Source organism: Ylistrum balloti, unplaced genomic scaffold, assembly GCF_031769215.1.
Source record: "Ylistrum balloti isolate Yb309-2 unplaced genomic scaffold, AGI_CSIRO_Ybal_v1 Utg371104, whole genome shotgun sequence".
NCBI lineage: Eukaryota > Metazoa > Mollusca > Bivalvia > Pectinida > Pectinidae > Ylistrum > Ylistrum balloti.
In genome coordinates, this window is record NW_026782608.1 from 353,041 (window position 1) to 373,490 (window position 20,450).

General features: G+C 38.4%; 1 protein-coding gene across 1 annotated transcript in view; it reads right to left on the bottom strand.

Moving 5' to 3' along the window:
• Window positions 1-4,836: 4,836 nt before the first annotated feature.
• The window catches only part of LOC132560708 (integrin beta-3-like), a 44,428-nt gene continuing 28,814 nt past the window's right edge, over window positions 4,837-20,450 (bottom strand). The window contains exons 6-11 of the mRNA XM_060225380.1: window positions 12,214-12,295; window positions 10,271-10,380; window positions 8,830-8,925; window positions 8,562-8,691; window positions 7,978-8,091; window positions 4,837-6,693 (exon numbers count right to left, since the gene is read on the bottom strand). Of these exons, the coding sequence (XP_060081363.1) occupies window positions 6,503-6,693; window positions 7,978-8,091; window positions 8,562-8,691; window positions 8,830-8,925; window positions 10,271-10,380; window positions 12,214-12,295 (723 nt within the window). The 3' untranslated portion in view covers window positions 4,837-6,502. The remainder of the gene's footprint in view (window positions 6,694-7,977; window positions 8,092-8,561; window positions 8,692-8,829; window positions 8,926-10,270; window positions 10,381-12,213; window positions 12,296-20,450) is intronic.

Below are 20,450 nucleotides of genomic sequence, written 5' to 3' on the forward strand. Positions count from 1 at the left end.
CTTACTTTCATTTTTTTTTATTGGAAAAAGGAGATTGCCGCCAGCTCATGTGTTACCTGAAAACAAAGTGAGTTGACGACAAATGCGGACAAATCAGTCTCTTTTTACATGTATTTTGTTTATTTTTTATTACGATATAACCACTAGTTCAGCAACTGGCCGCAACATCTTATCAAAGTGTATATTTACTGGTCTAACTAATGACCAGATCATCGATTTCAAAACTCGTCAAAATGTGGTTGACAAACGTTGCAGATTTTGACTATAGGGCCTGATCACTGATGCGTTTTATGGGCACAATGTATAGCTTTATGGTGTCAAACATTGCATGGATCACGATAATGTGAGGGAACAGATGCGGAATATTGATATATTTATTTACGGTATGTTGGCATTCATAACATTCCTTTTTTACCACTTGAAACCGTGTTTCCTCAGTTATGGCATGAGAAATTAATTACTTCTAACAATTATTGCTCAATCACCTCTGTTAACTGAATTACTGTTATCACATTTGCATACAGATCTGATTGTGGTCGTACAGCTTTGATTGTGTGGCAGCATTGCCAAATGGTACATGCAGCTGCCCAGATACATTTGCATAATTACTGTAGGAACAGGACTTTAAGTTATTTCTTATCAAAACATTGAATTCATATTTCTGTTTGCTATCAAAGTGGAATTATTTTTAGCTGTCGTGCTTCGTTCGTCGTCGTCCGGCGTGCGCCGTCCGCCGTGCGTAAACTTTTGACATTTCAAACTTCTTCTCAAGTTCCACCAGTGGGTTTGAGCTCAAACTGGTATGGAATGATCCCGAGATGGTCTAGACCAAATGTTGTTATGTTTCAGGTATGTCTGAACTCTAAGATGACCGCCATCTTGAAAAACATATTAAAAACTTCTTCTCCAGTTCCACTGGTGCCATTGAGCTTAAAATTGTTGGGAATATCAAAGAAAGTTGTTATTTTTCGACCTCGTTAAAATTTCGATACGGCAGCAAGGGAGGCCATTTTATAGCGTGATTGCGCAATCATGGTTTTCCTGTGCAACACCTATTTCAAACTTCATCTCAAGTTTCACCAGTTGGATTGAACACCAACTTTACTGTCAAAAATAAATAAGACTTGTTACAGCTATCTACTCTTCACCAAGACTACCATCTGTATCATTGAAAACAGCTTCTTAGTAAGATAGATAAAATAACCCTTCTCCTCGTGGAAAGTGTTTGTGGTCAGATGACCGTTAAGGCCCGTGGGCCAACAGTATTTTGTAATGATTAATTTCAAAACCCCATTTTTGGAGGAAAGTAGTTTTGTATCACTGAGACATGTTATGTGTGGCATATGTTTGTATTCTGGTTAATACCGGGCATTTAAGTGATTAGATTCTAATTTTAGCTCACAAAGCCAGAGCTTATGCTGTCGTCCGTCCGGCGTCAACTTGGCATATCCCCATCAGCCAAAAGACCTAGAATCATGTTAGTTGGCTGGAAGGTTCCATGGATACAGCCCAACGAAGTCGATGAAAAAATGACCTTGGCCTATATTCAAGGTCACAAGAATGAAACATGTTTAAACTTTCAAATGACTTCTTCCGGAAAACCAAAAAGCCCTCGATCTGGATATTTTGCTGGGATGAATCATGACAAAGTTTGCGAAAAAATGTAACCTTGTCCAATATCCAATGCCATCTCGGTCAAATCTGTTTAAACTTTAAGCAGATTCTTCTCAAAAGCCATAGACTTTTGTCATATTGTTCGAAGGTTCCCAGAATGAAGCCTGGGGAGGACCTTGATCCATGTTAAATGTAACGGGCCATGTTCGTCGACACCTTCAAACGTCGTCTTCTGATTGATCACGAGGTCTTCAATCTAAAATAAGTGTACTGGTTGTAGGTTCCAGAGAAGCCCGATACAAATTTGCGAAAAGAAATAACTTTGACTCGCCTTCAAGATTACATGTGTCAATGCTTTCAAACGACTTCTTCGCAATAACTAATTTGTCTAGAATCATTATATTTGGCTGGAGAGTTCCTTGAATAAACCCAACAAAAAGTGTAAAAGGAAGTGACATTGGCCTACATTAGTTCTCAAGGCCACAGTAGTCAAATTCGCTGAAACATTTAAACGGTTTCTTCTGATTAAACGCCTCGAATCTGGATATTTCTGAAATGGGTAGGTTAGTCAGATGAAGCGATTACTGATATGATACGACATTGATCCGTCTTTGGGGTCACAAATGTCAAATTTGTTTAAAAAAAACCTTTAAACAATTTCTCATTAACCGAGTCTTTTAAGTGTCAGTTATCAGAAAAGCATTGAACATCAGCTGAGTGATGCATGCCTAGTGGGCCTCTTGTTGGAAACTTACCATCAGCATGTGACCTGATACACCTGGAAGTGTGATTGTACCTAAAACTCTGACGCAATTTCTGGACATGTTTACGTGTTATGTTATCATAGTTGGGTTGAAACATAATCTTAGTTGACCGATATGGCAGCTTGCCGCCACATTATACACAAACCGTCTGGGTCTCAATTGTCAATTAAGTGAAATCAAACAAGTAGACAATTTCTCACATTTATTGCCTGGATTTCAATATCTTATAATCACTACATGGTTAGCTAGGGGCAGACAGAGCCGAAGGTGCTTTACACAGGGGATCAAAACGAGGCTCTATAATTGCATTACATATACTATTTACAAATAATATACAAATGTAAATCACTGTAATACTTTAGACACTTACACATACTTACGAGTGATCCCCTCATCACATGGGATTAAGGGGCGTACACCGCCAGACAGGCGAGGTGACTAGTAACGGGAAAAGGAAGTGTACTCTCTAACCAGTCATTAATGATAACGTTTGTTAACAGCAAAACAACAATACCACTCCCACACAGAGGTATTACCAACGGTAATGGTGGTTCATGGAACACGACCGTATTCAAACGACGTACATTATTTGATGATATTGAGAATCATAGGACTATGAATGAAACAGTAGAACGTGCGGCGTTAAGCTGTTCAGGCTCTGTCAGTCAGCGAAATGAACTTCTGTACACAGAGAACGGTTTTTTTCAGCGCATTACTACGTAGATGGATAAACGACTTAAGTAATTCATTTAAAACAGATGTGCTGAACAACTGTGCATACGAGGAAGTGACTCAAATGTTTAACTGCATCGCTTTAAATATGTGGAGTATTTACAAGGGGGTGTGATTACTGATGACAGGGGGTTATCCACTTCAGTATCTAACCTATCGAACATGATAAAAATAGGTCTTTATACATTATATACACTCACGTACAGACAGGTCTACAATATCACAACAACATTATACTTCACGACACGGGAGAATTGTAAACTACAAACAGGTAGTAAACACCTCAATAATTTACCCATAAATATATTTTTGAATTTGCTTGTAATAATTAACAAAATCAAAAGGAGAAACATGATATAAGCAAGTCTCCTACCATTAAGGTTCGGATTGGGGAAAACGAGTGTACGAGGGACCGTTTGAGAAGAATTCAGTCGATGGTATCACAAACGTAACTGATCGTGTGTATAAGTTCTAGTACTGGGACAATGATGGGGATATAAAGTTTAGATTTTCCCGTCGTGTTATGTCTTGTTATTAATACATTTAAAACAAACACCCCGCCGTTATCCTCTGCGTTATAGCGAGATGCAGATACGTAAGCTTTGAATTATTTCGTTAGACGTGTTGTCTGGCTGCATCGCATATTTCGTACAGGTAGCTCACTGAAAGCCAAACAACATCATGTATTGGGATTCCGGAACGTTATTATTAAATTCTTTAGTGTATCGTTTACAAAAATAACTGGATTTTATTTGGAAAGATGTAAATCGTTCAATAATTTCTCTTTCTTTTTGGATACAACTTAGTCATCACAATTATATTACTAACCGAATTCATATGTACACTCTAAAATCCGCACACAAACGTCACATCTACGTGTACACAGTAACATCCGCACACAAACGTCACACCTACGTGTACACAGCAACATCCGCACACAAACGTCACATCTACGTGTACACAGTAGCATCCGCACACAAACGTCACATCTACGTGTACACAGTAACATCCGCACACAAACGTCACATTTACGTGTACACAGCAACATCCGCACACAAACGTGACACCTACGTGTACACAGTAACATCCGCACACAAACGTCACATCTACGTGTACACAGTAACATCCGCACACAAACGTCACATTTACGTGTACACAGCAACATCCGCACACAAACGTCACATTTACGCGTACACAGTAACATCCGCACACAAACGTCACATTTACGTGTACACAGTAACATCCGCACACAAACGTCACATTTACGTGTACACAGCAACATCCGCACACAAACGTCACATCTACGTGTACACAGTAACATCCGCACACAAACGTCACATTTACGTGTACACAGTAACATACGTGACATCTACGTGTACACAGTAACGTCCGCACACAAACGTGACATCTACGTGTACACAGCAACATCCGCACACAAACGTCACATTTACGCGTACACAGTAACGTCCGCACACAAACGTCACATTTACGTGTACACAGCAACATCCGCACACAAACGTGACACCTACGTGTACACAGTAACATCAGCACACAAACGTCACATCTACGTGTACACAGTAACATCCGCACACAAACGTCACTTATACGTGTACACAGTAACATCCGCACACAAACGTCACATTTACGTGTACACAGTAACATCCGCACACAAACGTCACATTTACGTACACGTCCGCACACACGTGACAACGTATACACAGCAACATCCGCACACAAACGTCACATCTACGTGTACACAGTAACATCCGCACACAAACGTCACATTTACGTGTACACAGTAACATCCGCACACAAACGTCACATTTACGCGTACACAGTAACGTCCGCACACAAACGTCACATTTACGTGTACACAGTAACATCCGCACACAAACGTCACATTTACGTGTACACAGTAACATCCGCACACAAACGTCACATTTACGCGTACACAGTAACGTCCGCACACAAACGTGACATCTACGTGTACACAGCAACATCCGCACACAAACGTCACATCTACGTGTACACAGTAACATCCGCACACAAACGCCACATTTACGTGTACACAGCAACATCCGCACACAAACGTCACATCTACGTGTACACAGTAACATCCGCACACAAACGTCACATATACATATACACAGTAACATTCACACACATGTCACATATACACAGTAACATTCACACACAAGTCACATATACACAGTAACATTCACACACAAGTCACATATACACAGTAACAATCACAAACAGAAATATGTTACAGTGAAATTACTAGTGAAAGCCATATTGAAAAGACCTTTGCAAAGTTATATCTGCTCAGTAACACCCTCCTCTGTTGGGTGGTACACCTTGGTCTCCAACTAGAGACAAGAATGTTCATAGGGTCGAAGTAGAAATCGATAATCACAGTACTTTGATTATCCAGACTTTATATTCTATACTAGGATATGTTTGACCTCTCCATTTCTAGATGTGGAAGTCGAAACATGTATACGATGACATTTAAAAAGCACGTCTGAAAGGAGCAGTTACAATGATATTTAAACCAATAGGATCACAACACAATATCTATGTGGACACAATTACACCATATAACGTCTTAATATTTGCGAAGATGACAACACAACACACCACAAATGTAATATTACGGTATATATACACAGTCCAGGATGTATTCATATCGTGGTATATCAATGATACTCGGAACAAAAGTTTTAATATACGATAAACGGCGCATGATGTCATAGATTCAGCAATGACGTGTCATACGTCACAAATTAACTACCCGATGAGAGAACAATGATTCAATGTGAAAAAGCAGTAAGATGCTTAGAACGTCATACTGTATCAGCCATTAGCGTGTGCACTCCGTCACACTGTAACCATCACATGTGGTACACAGCAGGTTGTATTATCACAATTCTGATGACGTATACACATAAAGTACATACGTCACAAACGATCCAACATTACTTTAATAATAGAGATCAATACTAGATGAGAACTTGGTGAACGGCTGAAAGGAAACGAGTAAATCCCATACGGATACCTGTGCTGTCCACAGCCAAAGTACCAAGACTCCTGCTGGTCAGAGACACATGTAAAAGCCGAATTCATTTTTGTGAATATAGCAGGATGTAACATCATTGTTCTCTTCTGGTCTTAATCGTTAATCGGCTTTGTTTTTCGTCTTCTTTTGAGATTCCGAATCGTCCACAAATCACTTATTAAAACCGGATACAGTTGAGTGAAAACTTTTATTATCCCTGGTCCTGAATCACCCGTAGTCTCTACCGGCAGCTGACTCTCTCTATCACTGTCTGTAGATGAGCAATTCCAAATTTTAACCTGCCATTTATTAACTGTCAGAACATATTTTGTCACTATAACAAGAACATAATTAACACCACCAGTATGGTTCTGAAAGCCGCTATGACGCTGACCGAATGTACAGCGCCGACATTACTATTCGAGTTTCCGTTATCCTGGAAACCAGTTGGTGCGTCACTCTGTACGGGGTTAACCTCCGAGTTCAAAGCCTCTTCTATTTCATTATACTCAGGCCTTTCACATTCTGGAATAACAGCCAAAAAATAAACAGATGAAGTAGTAATACAATTTACAACATTTCATCACAGATCACCTAGTGTATAAGTTAGGATAGGATAGGGAAGGATGGGTGTACTTTATGGTAAATACGGTACCAGCTAGTATACAAGCTAGAGAAGGATGGGGGTACGTTATGGTAAATACGGTATCAGCTGGTATACAAGCTAGTATACAAGAAGGATGGGGTACTTTATGGGGTACTAGTATACAAGCTAGAGAAGGATTGGATACTTTATTATAGATACGGTATCAGCTAATATACAAGCTAGAGAAGGATGGGGGTACTTTATGGTAAATACGGTACCAGCTAGTATACAAGCTAGAGAAGGATGGGGGTACGTTATGGTAAATACGGTATCAGCTGGTATACAAGCTAGAGAAGGATGGGGGTACGTTATGGTAAATACGGTACCAGCTAGTATACAAGCTAGAGAAGGATGGGGGTACTTTATGGTAAATACGGTACCAGCTAGTATACAAGCTAGAGAAAGATGGGGATACTTTATGGCAAATACGGTACCAGATAGTATACAAGCTAGGGAAGGATGGGATACTTTATTATAGATACGGTATCAGCTGGTATCAGAGAAAGGTTTATGGCCGATTCACCACATACATGGTTGATATATAGAAAACATTTCAATTAATGGGCGCGTGCGTGTATATGTCTGATAGTAATAAGACATACGCCTCTTCAATACTTATATCGATAATGATATATAGAAACACATTGAAAAAAATCTGGGTTTTATCAACCTCTGACATAAATACGATGAAAACACATTTACTGGGAGATAGATATTTGTCTAGAACAACAACTGAGCTCCATATCTCGTCAATCAGGCCCATTGGAAGACGGAAATGTATTCTGTTAGTGAATGTCTTGGAAACTCTACTCGTGAGTATTACAAATAACGATATACATTACGGTCTATCTCCGTCAATCCGTGACATTCCTATAAACAAAAAATATCCATGAAAAACATGATAAAGCTGACCAACATGTTGTCCGAGAGAAATCACAGCGGTATCAGGGGCGGATACAGATATTTCCGGTTGGGGAGGGTGGGGGAGTTTTCGCACTAAAGAACCATTATATATTTTCCGTAATAAAGAATCACCTATTTATGGGTGTAACACAGTATACATATATCCCCATTTCTATCGGATTAAAAATTGTCCACAATAAATCTGTACCTATGTATTGTATACTACACAAACATCCAAGTATAGTGGTGTTCCTACTTACGTTTTACTGTCCATGCCTGCACGAACTTTGCGCCAGTTTTTTCGTAGGAGTAGCCAAACTTAGCAACACAGCCATCTTCGTCTTTGAAGTCACATATATATTCTGATCGGGATTCTGGAAACAAAGATATTCTTTATCATACAATTAGGACATATTGGATTTTATTTCAGAACCAAATCTTAACAAACGGCGATAGGTAAGACGGACATTTGATTCTAAATTTATGGTTTTGATATGATCCGAAACTCTGCTCTAGATTCTGAATATTCCAAAGGATTTTACGTGAAACAATTCATTGTAGCAACAAAGAAAGTAGGATGTGTTTGATGTCACTGTAACACATTTCAGATAGGATCATCATTTTCTGATGGCGACAGGGCAACTGTTGTTTTGATAGCAGGACTCTCGCGCTACGAGAGTACATTACAGAGAGCTGACTCGCTTCTGACAACGTATCGGAAACCGGACATCCCTATCGGGTCTTCTGGACAGTAACAGCATAGCTGGAAATGGACATTCAACCTGTAACCAACAGAATCTTGCGCAATAGTTATAGGAGTGTTACGTGCTGTCTAGACACTGACCTATAAACTTTTCCACAGAATGTATCCGAAGGTTGGAGCAGACTGGGTGGTTAGCACATTCGGCCGATGACAAGGGACCACTCCTGAAAACTCGGCACTGGATACATTGCTTCAGGTCCTGACACGCATTCTGTCGAAAGTGAGGGCATTTCAAGTTCAGTCCTAACATACATGTAACAATAGTTTAATATGTATATAGCAATTCAGATTTGAACTCAGAACATCCCAATAGATTTACTAAATGTAATTCGTCTGCCATTGTACTTACAGCCGGGTTCTCTTCACAGGTCACGCCCCTGTAAATGCTGTCCTTGTTACATTGACAGTAACCACAAACACAAGATCCTTGGTTGTTACAGAGGCTCTATAGGGCAAAGGTAAACGTACTACATTATGTCGTTATTTGATAAAGACGAAATTGTTAACACATTGTAATTTATATCAAGTTCCAATTAAGACTATTTCCAATTGAAAGATCTGTATTATTACATAACCATTATACAGGATGGAGGAACTTTTCAGTCTTGTCTAGTAACACTTTTGACATTTTTATTCAACGTCGTAAAATGTACATTTACATAAAAAAAACTCAGATATTAACCCCATATGTTTGTGTATCATAAAAATAACAAAACAACGATAATGTAGGGTGTATATGTAGTCAGCACGTGCGTACATGCGATTTCTAATTACTTATGAAATGGTTTATAGTAAGGTTATCAGTACAGACATCAAAACCTCACAACACGAGAACAAAGGGCGTGCTGCGCATGGGCAGACGTGTACTTCTAATTCTTCCTACCTATCAACACCTGTGATTGGTTAGAATACATAAAGATCAGTAGGTACTCGGAATGTGTAATTACGGCAACGTAAGAGTACTTTATACAATGTCAGTAGACACTCTATACTAACTTTTAAAACAGTTTAAACATAAATCGTATACATTGATATCAACAAACTTTATTTTTACATTTCCCCTACTGTTACTCCGCATAGCACTGGACTATATTGTATTGTTTAAACTAGTTTGAGAATCCTCGCCGTTTTTATTGTAAATAAATGTGTATTTGTTGTTAAGTTGTTACTATATATAAACAATACAATACTTTTAAGTCATCACATCAAAACGATGGATGATGAGGTTCCACCATTAGGTTACTTCCGTAGTAGGTTCGCACAAGTACTCTTTCTTGGAAACTATCAAAATCATGATACTATAAATAGAAGTATTGAATAATGATATGTTGAGTGTTATGGCGTTTAAACATCAAAGGATCTTTGGGTAAATTTGATATGCACAGTGACCAGTGTAATAGAACAATAAGACCTGGTGACCCTTGCATCATGGCCGCCAGCTTTCACCCAGGCCAGCACGTGTCAACAGGTGAATCAGAATTCCAATACCTATCGGTCGTCATGACTTTCGGTTTTGTCTTATCTTAGATATGATATAGACCTGTTCCCAATATCAAATTTGCGATTGTAATATATTGTAATGAAGAACTAAGATTGAGTCACATTACTTATAGACTACATTGTGTATATGTATGAGAAGTATCAGTGAAGTCTGCTCTTCACAAGCTACACAATAACATCATCGTTTCTGCCAGATATCAATTTTTGGCGTTCCAACCTTGAACTTCAAACATGATTGATTAATGGTATATGAGCGATACAGCTCCATTGGGCCTCTTCTTATGACTTACCCCGTCGGAGGCAACACATCCGTCCGTCATACGGCTACAACCACAGGCTTCGCCCGTGTAGTCGGGCCCACATTGACACACCCCGCACTGACATCTTCCCCGCACATTACCTACAAACATTCACAATCCTCATTACACTCGGAACTTAACAATATCTTTATGTGTCGTACAACCCATTTGAAAAGTGGTTAAGAAATCATCCAACATATTTTTAATCACACTATTCGAGTTCGTACTGCGGGAGCTAAGAGATTAAACTGACAGTGGAAATCGTTCCCCAGTTGACATACATTAATAGATAAGATTGCATCTATTACAACTTATAGCGCGTTTTTGACTAGAGAAAAAGAACCACTCGGAAAAACAAAAACAAAAACAAAACAAATACACAAAAACCGTAACTGTTTTAGGAGAATTGTTTGCTGTCGGAAACAAAACATGCATTACATCTAAGACGTAGACACTAATCGACATCAAAGAGAACAAAAGCCAGTGGAAATATAACGGAAACATGTACTCTCACAGGACTGTATCTTCTACATCATACAATGTATAAACACCATAACCCCACAATAACTAGTATACATACGTTACACCCTCTATAATTCAATTCGGCGTTAACATGTGGTTTGTGTAATCTAGTCTACATTTCTAATGTTAGTAATATAATAACCCCTTGCGTGATCATCTCAAACACATTTAGATCCTTGTATGTCTACGTTCCTACCCCACACATCTGTCAAACTCATGTACATTTAAACATCTAAATCGTGTAAGCTGGACACGTGCATTGCACACTCCTACAAATCTGAGGCGTGATTACATTCGTGCATTACCTCCAACAGCACATGTGACCAGTGTTCAGACACATGTTGTCCCTTTCCACACAAATCTGACAGGTAATTACACACGTGCATCAGATGTACCTACCTTCATACATCTTACTAGTATTAACACACACGTTCTTCACATGTACCTTCCACATCACATCTGACCATCTGCATTACCTAACCCCATTGTTTAACCTCTCCCATCCTGTAGTGTATTTACACGTGTATTACCTAACCCCATTGTTTAACCTCTCCCATCCTGTAGTGTATTTACACGTGCATTACCTAAACCCATTGTTTAACCTCTCACAACCGGTACGTGTATTTACACGTGTATTACCTAACCCCATTGTTTAACCTCTAACAACCGGTACGTGTATTTGCACGTATATTACCTAACCTCAAACATCTAACACTTGTTTATAAACGTTTATTACTCACCCCGATGCGTCTTACCCGTATATATACACGTGCGTTACCTATCGCTACATACCTTTCCCGTGTATATACACGTGCATTACCTGTCACTACATACCTTACCCGTGTATGAACACGGGTATTACCTGTCGCTACATACCTTACCCGTGTATAAACACGTGCATTACCTGTCGTTACACAACTTACCCGTGTATAAACACGGCCATTGCCTGTCGTTACACACCCTACCCGTGTATAAACACGTACATTACCTGTCGCTACATACCTTACCCGTGTATATACACGTGCATTACCTGTCGCTACATGTGCATTACCTGTCGCTACATACCTTACCCGTGTATAAACTTGGGCATTGCCTGTCGTTACACACCTTACCCGTGTATAAACACGTGCATTACCTGTCGTTACACATACACACCTTACCCGTGTATATATACGTGCATTACCTGTCCCTACATACGTTACTCGTGCATATACACTTGCATTACCTGTCGCTACATACCTTACCCGTGCATATACACGTTCATTACCTGTCGCTACATAACTTACCCGTGTATATACACGTGCATTACCTGTCGTTACATACGTTACCCATGTATATACATGTGCATTACCTGTCGCTACATACCTTACCCGTGTATATACACGTGCATTACCTACACATACATTACTTACCCCCACACATCTTTCCCATGTAGAACGGACAGCTGTAGTCGTCACACTCACAATATTCACCACTGTACTTGTCCGGTCGCCTCTGGTACAATAAAATACAATTTGGTTCACATTTTCAGTGTGTTATCATTTAGTGAACAGAAACTTGTGTATAACCACTGTGATATTGGTTATAGACAAAAACAACTCCCATGGGTTTGTCCCGTGGTCAAACCATTGGCTATTCATAACATGGATTTTAAAAATGTATAGAACTGCATTTTAAGTTATGAATGAACTTAAACTGATTTCAGCGAGTAATTGTTGTTTTCTCGTATGCATGAATATAATTCAAACAAACAAACAAGATGCTTGGAGTTTTTTGGCAATTACTTTCAGGTTTCTCCTGGATTTAGCGAACAAATAGAGCCGTAATGCTCACGATTCAAGATCGTGTAAAAATTCATTTGTATCTGTCAGAGAAAAAAATCTTATATTGAAAGTTGGAGAGAGTACAATTTACTGAGAAGTTTGAAACGTGCCAGAATACCATAGTATGCTATCTTATATATAGTACCACATGGAAACCTTTGACAATACGTAATACGTTTTAATCAAAAGGTAGATCAATTTGGAAAATCAAACACATTTTAATAGCTTTCAGTAAAAGCAGCCCTAGCTGTATAATTATTGGAGGCGTGCCACATCAACTAACGAGAAAAGAAGGAATATTATCTGTATCAGGTTTTAAAAATCGATTTCAAATGCAGTACATTGCCCGTGCTGATTTTTTACATTCGCTATACATCACGTGATCAAAATACCGCAACAGAAAAAAATATCAAAAATACAACATCATGATATGATATCTGCTCTGGTTGTGGTATCTTATCATACAAGCTAAATGCATATATTAAACGGGAGACCATGAAATATATAATGCTCACAACAACCTTTGTTCTTTCAAAAATATAAGAAACGGAAACAATATCTAGCTTTGGTTTCTTTACTAACTAATCTTTTGTTACCGTTTCGGTTGTGTTGTTAAGTATAGCATGTTGTTTCAGCTGTCATCCTGATGACGCAACATTTTGTTCTAACATTGAAGTGTGTTATAATGATTCTTTAGACATTTTTCAGCTGGTTTGGTAGACCTGTATGATTAGTGTTCAATCATACTATAATTTCTTCTATAAATTTTCAAATACTTTTAAATAAAACATTTGATATTAATTGTTGCAATACTGATATCCTGTCTCTAAAAATACAGTACATTTGTATGTTGTAACAATATAAAACATATGTGTGATATCAACAATGAAGCATTGGCCATTCTCAACGACATATCAATTATCAGTCAGTATTTTAAAAAACAATGAAAACGCAGACATGACAACAGAATCTTACTCTATACCCAAGTTCAATGAAACTTGATAAAATATGAACAAAAGAAAGATTCATATTCACACTTCTAAATGAGTTCATCATGACATGTGCTCCAATTGATTTCTAAAGGCGCGGACGAACTGTTTCTTATATACACATATATCACTGTAATGGGAATCTCACATATTTTGCTTAAATGTGTTATTTTATCAAAGCGGGTACTAGACCTAAAATGTACGTATACAGAGCGAAAGACAACATAAAAAACGAGATGAAGACAGCTTGAGTACAGTGTAGCATTACTCAAAGTCATAACATCGTAAAAACATCGGGAATCGCACCACAAGATGACTTTTCCTGCCGATATTGCTAGCACGGATCATAATTTTGAAACAAAAAAGTCACGTATTTGACATTTTACATAAATTTTATATATAAACATGTCTAAGTGACAAACTTTCATCTCTGGACACAAAACCAGGTATGGATCCTGCTGTGACGGAATCTAACGGAATGTGACGGAATGTGCCGGATTGAGCAGGAACGACATGGAATGCCAAGAAATTGCGACCTGGGAGGGAATGTCATTGGCCCAAGAAAACCTGTCTGTATTTTTTCCCATTACCATTTCTAATATCAGGACAACATAACCTAAATATCTGTATGTAGTCATCTGATACGGCCTGTGGCGACATCATAACCTACAGAATTGTTTCTCCGTGTCCAACAGACAATCAGACATGCGGACGATAGGGAAATAAAAAGTAACACAGCAGGAGAGAACGAGGCCTCCAAAAAGGTCCATTACCATTAATAATTTAGACGTGATCAGTGGCGGTAGATAGAATGAGTCCATTTGATGTGCATGTTATGTGTCGTGTTGAATTGTGTCATTCACATAGTAATAACACACCACGTTGTATCTTTCCCGCTGCTTACACAAACCACGTGCATCACCATAAACAGCGCCATCAATACTTAAGTACATGTCAAAACCAATCAGTGACTTGCGACTAGAAACATATTGTTTTTTATGATAGCCGCGGGTATGTAAGTGAATGAAGGCCATTCTGCACGCACGTTTTGTAACATGACACGTGATTTCTATCTAATACAACCTTGTCTCGTGCATTATTCCATAAGTGTTTATAAGTAAAGTTTTATTTCTATCTGTTTTTAAATTTGTTTCTAATTTTGCTTTTTTATAATCATACTTCTTGCCATAGAACAATCTTTATTAGTCTTACAATTATTACGGCCGAGTCGACTTCTGTGAGATGTGAGCTGTTGTATTTCGATTTCCTACAATATTTATGAAACAATGATCTAAGAGTGTTTCAATTCGTCGAGCATCTAGCGAGGTAACTTGACATATAGCAAATGGAAACGAATGTAAGGTTCTGTTTATCATATCATTTAGATACTGTACAGCAGTTTATCAGTCTTTCATAAATTCTGTATATTCTCACTATATATTCCTTTCTTTGGCCATGTCACAATGCATATGACGCTATGACGCAATGAAGCCATGAAGTTATTGTGTCGCACGTGACACCTTCAGGCAAGCAGGTTTTGTTTAGTGTTATCATGCATGTTGTCATAACAGTACAATTGTAATATGTTATTCGTGTCTTTACCCGGGTAACAGAGTAGTGATATATGTCCGAATATATCTTCCATCAGAAAACGCACGCCCTTGCAGGAAGATTGTGAAACAATCACAAAAGTGAACCACTATAACTTTACCAAAGTTAGTAGTAAAACGGAATTATTCACTGATAAAACAGGAAATGTGTCTTTCAGGTGCTACAAGGCCGATGGAACAGCTGCAGACATTTGGAGTCTTTGATGTCACGTGACTACACCAGACAGACTTGTAGCTATGCCCCGAGATAGTAATAGTTTACCAATTTAATTGAAAGCGGCCGTGTTTCAGCTTTCCGGAGTGAAGTTGATGAGCCAATATCAGGAAATTGTTATTTGTATAGTTTTAACAGGAAAGGACTTGCATTGCGTGTTTAAACATCATAAACAGTACTAGTCCATTCGATCGCAAGGATAAAAAACTCACTTTAATTTCTTACGAGAAAAACCTCATATTTGACGTCTTGTGTTATCAGCAATGACAATGTATCGCATGAAACGTTGGATAAAGGTAATCCTGTAGATCAGAGAAGTTTTATATACGGTACAGACATTGTCCAGATAAGTTTTATATACGGTACAGACATTGTCCAGATAAGTTTTATATACGGTACAGACAAATAGATTGGTTATTGTCCAGATAAGTTTTATATACGGTACAGACAAATAGATTGGTTATTGTCCAGATAAGTTTTATATACGGTACAGACAAATAGATTGGTTATTGTCCAGATAAGTTTTATATACGGTACAGACAAATAGGTTGGTCATTGTCCAAACAAGTTTTATATACGGTACAGACATTGTCCAGATAAGTTTTATATACGGTACAGACAAATAGATTGGTTATTGTCCAGATAAGTTTTATATACGGTACAGACAAATAGATTGGTTATTGTCCAGATAAGTTTTATATACGGTACAGACAAATAGATTGGTTATTGTCCAGATAAGTTTTATATACGGTACAGACAAATATATTGGTCATTGTCCAAACAAGTTTTATATACGGTACAGACAAATAGATTGGTCATTGTCGAGGGACGTTTAGTATACGGTACAGACAAATAGATTGGTCATTGTCCAAACAAGTTTTATATACGGTACAGACATTGTCCAGATAAGTTTTATATACGGTACAGACAAATAGATTGGTTATTGTCCAGATAAGTTTTATATACGGTACAGACAAATAGATTGGTCATTGTCCAAACAAGTTTTATATACGGTACAGACAAATAGATTGGTCATTGTCGAGGGACGTTTAGTATACGGTACAGACAAATAGATTGGTCATTGTCCAAACAAGTTTTATATACGGTACAGACAAATAGATTGGTCATTGTCCACAGAAGTTTTATATACGGTACAGACAAATAGATTGGTCATTGTCCAAACAAGTTTTATATACGGTACAGACAAATAGATTGGTCATTGTCCAAACAAGTTTTATATACGGTACAGACAAATGGATTGGTCATTGTCCACAGAAGTTTTATATACGGTACAGACAAATAGATTGGTCATTGTCCCAACAAGTTTTATATACGGTACAGACTATTGTCCACAGAAGTTTTATATACGGTACAGACAAAAAGATTGGTCATTGTCCACAGAAGTTTTATATACGGTACAGACAAATATATTGGTCATTGTCCAAACAAGTTTTATATACGGTACAGACAAATAGATTGGTCATTGTTCAAACAAGTTTTATATACGGTACAGACAAATAGATTGGTCATTGTCCAAACAAGTTTTATAAACGGTACAGACTATTGTCCACAGAAGTTTTATATACGGTGCAGACAAAAAGATTGGTCATTGTCCACAGAAGTTTTATATACGGTACAGACAAATATATTGGTCATTGTCCAAACAAGTTTTATATACGGTACAGACAAATAGATTGGTCATTGTCCAAACAAGTTTTATATACGGTACAGACAAATAGATTGGTCATTGTCCAAACAAGTTTTATATACGGTACAGACAAATAGATTGGTATTGTCCACAGAAGTTTTATATACGGTCATTGTCCTAACAAGTTTTATATGCAGACAAGATTGGTCATTGTCCAAACAAGTTTTATATACGGTACAGACAAATATATTGGTCATTATCCAAACAAGTTTTATATACGGTACAGACAAATAGATTGGTCATTGTCCAAACAAGTTTTATATACGGTACAGACAAATAGATTGGTCATTGTCCAAACAAGTTTTATATACGGTACAGACAAATAGATTGGTCATTGTCCAAACAAGTTTTATATACGGTACAGACAAATAGATTGGTCATTGTCCAAACAAGTTTTATATACGGTACAGACAAATATATTGGTCATTATCCAAACAAGTTTTATATGTCCAGTCCACAGAAGTTTTATATACGGTACAGACAAATAGATTGGTCATTGTCCAAACAAGTTTTATATACGGTACAGACAAATAGATTGGTCATTGTCCAATTACAAAGTAAATACTTCATTTTTTAAACCTTTTTCCAGTATAGTAAGCGTTTAAGCTGATTCTTGGAAATCTTCGCAAAATCGATGAAGTGTGACGCTCTCAAAATGTGACTCGGGATAGTGATCACGGAGTAAGTTTGAATACTAACAGACGTCAGATACATATAACTTTATATCTGCTGAGGATATACGGCACATCCCGAGAGCAGTCCTCACTAACCAACATCTCCTTTAGCAGTGAATCGAGATAAAGGGAGCATGCTTTGAATATAGAATCAACTTGCGTTACTGTGGAAAAATTTTGTACATACAACTGTAGACAAGAAGTAGTTTACAGAAATAATCAAACTTACTACCTCATCGCACATGGTCTACAAGTAAATATTTCCCCGTTCTTTTAAGTGTTTTTAATCACTCCATGTCTTGCTGTTAGGTTTTCGGTAAACCTCACAAATTATAGTACATAAAAACGATAAAATTCAAGTCAATTGCTGTGATCCCGTGATAACACGCGGAACCCCTCGCGGCTCGTGTGTTAATCGACTTTAATAGAATTTTATATTATAATGATAGATAGCTTACATTATTATGTCAGACACTCGGACATGAATTCGAACTGACCGGGGGAGGATCGACATAATGAATGTGTATCATAAAGGAGAATGCACCAATTGGTTCGTCAAACTAAACCTCCTTTTCTAAGTTTGAGGAGCAGTCGGCAAGCAGTTGTGGAAATGCTTACTTCCGGAACATTCTCCTGGTCCTTCCGTTTGTCCATAATTTACCCATTGTTCATCAATTTTGAGTTTGAATTTAGATTTTGTTAATATATCTGTATTTCATCTCAATTATTGGCTGTTCCAATACATACTTTCGATTGCAAGACTGGCGTTGCACGTGACAATTTTTTTTCAGTACTACAGCAATAATCGACTTCCGAATGATTGATATGTCGGATTTCAAAGCTGACATCTTCTTCGTAAATTTTGAATTATTTCATATTTTGCGGTAACTTACATGACAATAAATCGGTTCAGATACAGAGATTGAGATCAAGATAAGGTAAGAACAATCTTACTTACATGTTACATTGATATGACAGCCTCCATGTAGCATCACCATATATGGTGTGGAAATATGGTATGGGAAGGTAGTGTGAAAATGTGGTGTGGAAATGTGGTATGGGAAGGTAGTGTGGAAATGTGGTGTGGGAATGTGGTATGGGAATATGGTATGGGAAGGTAGTGTTGAAATGTGGTGTGGGAATGTGGTATGGGAAGGTAGTGTGGAAATGTGGTGTGGAAATATGGTATGGGAAGGTAGTGTGGAAATGTGGTGTGGAAATGTGGTGTGGGAATGTGGTATGGGAAGGTATTGTGGAAATGTGGTGTGGGAATGTGGTATGGAAAGGTAGTGTGTAAATGTGGTGTGGGAATGTGGTATGGGAATATGGTATGGGAAGATAGTGTAGAAATGTGGTGTGGAAATGTGGTGTGGGAATGTGGTATGGGAATATGGTATGGGAAGGTAGTGTGGAAATGTGGTGTGGGAATGTGGTATGGGAGTATGGTATGGGAAGGTAGTGTGGAAATGTGGTGTGGGAATGTGTTGTGGGAATGTGGTATGGGAAGGTAGTGTGGAAATGTGGTGTGGAAATGTGGTATGGGAAGGTAGTGTGGAAATGTGTTGTGGAAATGGGTGTGGAAATATGGTATGGGAAGGTAGTGTGGAAATGTGGTGTGGGAATGTGGTATGGGAATATGGTATGGGAAGGTAGTGTGGAAATGTGGTGTGGAAATGTGGTGTGGGAATGTGGTATGGGAATATGGAATGGGAAGGTAGTGTGGAAATGTGATGTGGAAATGTGGTGTGGGAATGTGATATGGGAATATGGTATGGGAAGGTAGTGTGGAAATGTGGTGTGGGAATGTGGTGTGGGAACGTAGTGTGGAAATGTGGTGTGGAAATATGGTATGGGAAGGTAGTGTGGAAATGTGGTGTGGAAATGTGGTGTGGAAATGTGGTGTGGAAATGTGGTGTCGAAATATGGCATAGGAAGGTAGTGTGGAAATGTAGTGTGGAAATGTAGTGTGGGAATGTGTTGTGGGAATGTGGTATGGGAAGGTAGTGTGGAAATGTGGTGTGGAAATATGGTATGGGAAGGTAGTGTGGAAATGTGGTGTGGAAATATGGTATGGGAAGGTAGTGTGGAAATGTGGTGTAGTGTGGAAAAATGTGGTATGGAATGTGGTATGGGAAGGTAGTGTGGAAAGGTAGTGTGGAAATGTGTGGAAATGTGGTGTGGAAATATGGTATGGGAAGGTAGTGTGGAAATGTGGTGTGGAAATGTGGTGTGGGAATGTGATATGGGAAGGTAGTGTGGAAATGTGGTGTGGAAATGTGGTGTGGAAATATGGTATGGGAAGGTATGGGAAGGTAGTGTGGAAATGTGGTGTGGAAATGGTATGGGAAGGTGTGTGGAAATATGGTATGGTGGGAAGTGGGAAGGTAGTGTGGAAATGTGGTGTGGGAATATGGTATGGGAATATGGAAAGTATGGGAAGGTAGTGTGGAAATGTGGTGTGGAAATATGGTATGGGAAGGTAGTGTGGAAATGTGGTGTGGAAATATGGTATGGGAAGGTAGTGTGGAAATGTGGTGTGGGAATGTGGTGTGGGAATATGGTATGGGAATATGGTATGGGAAGGTAGTGTGGAAATGTGGTGTGGAAATGTGGTGTGGAAATATGAGTGGA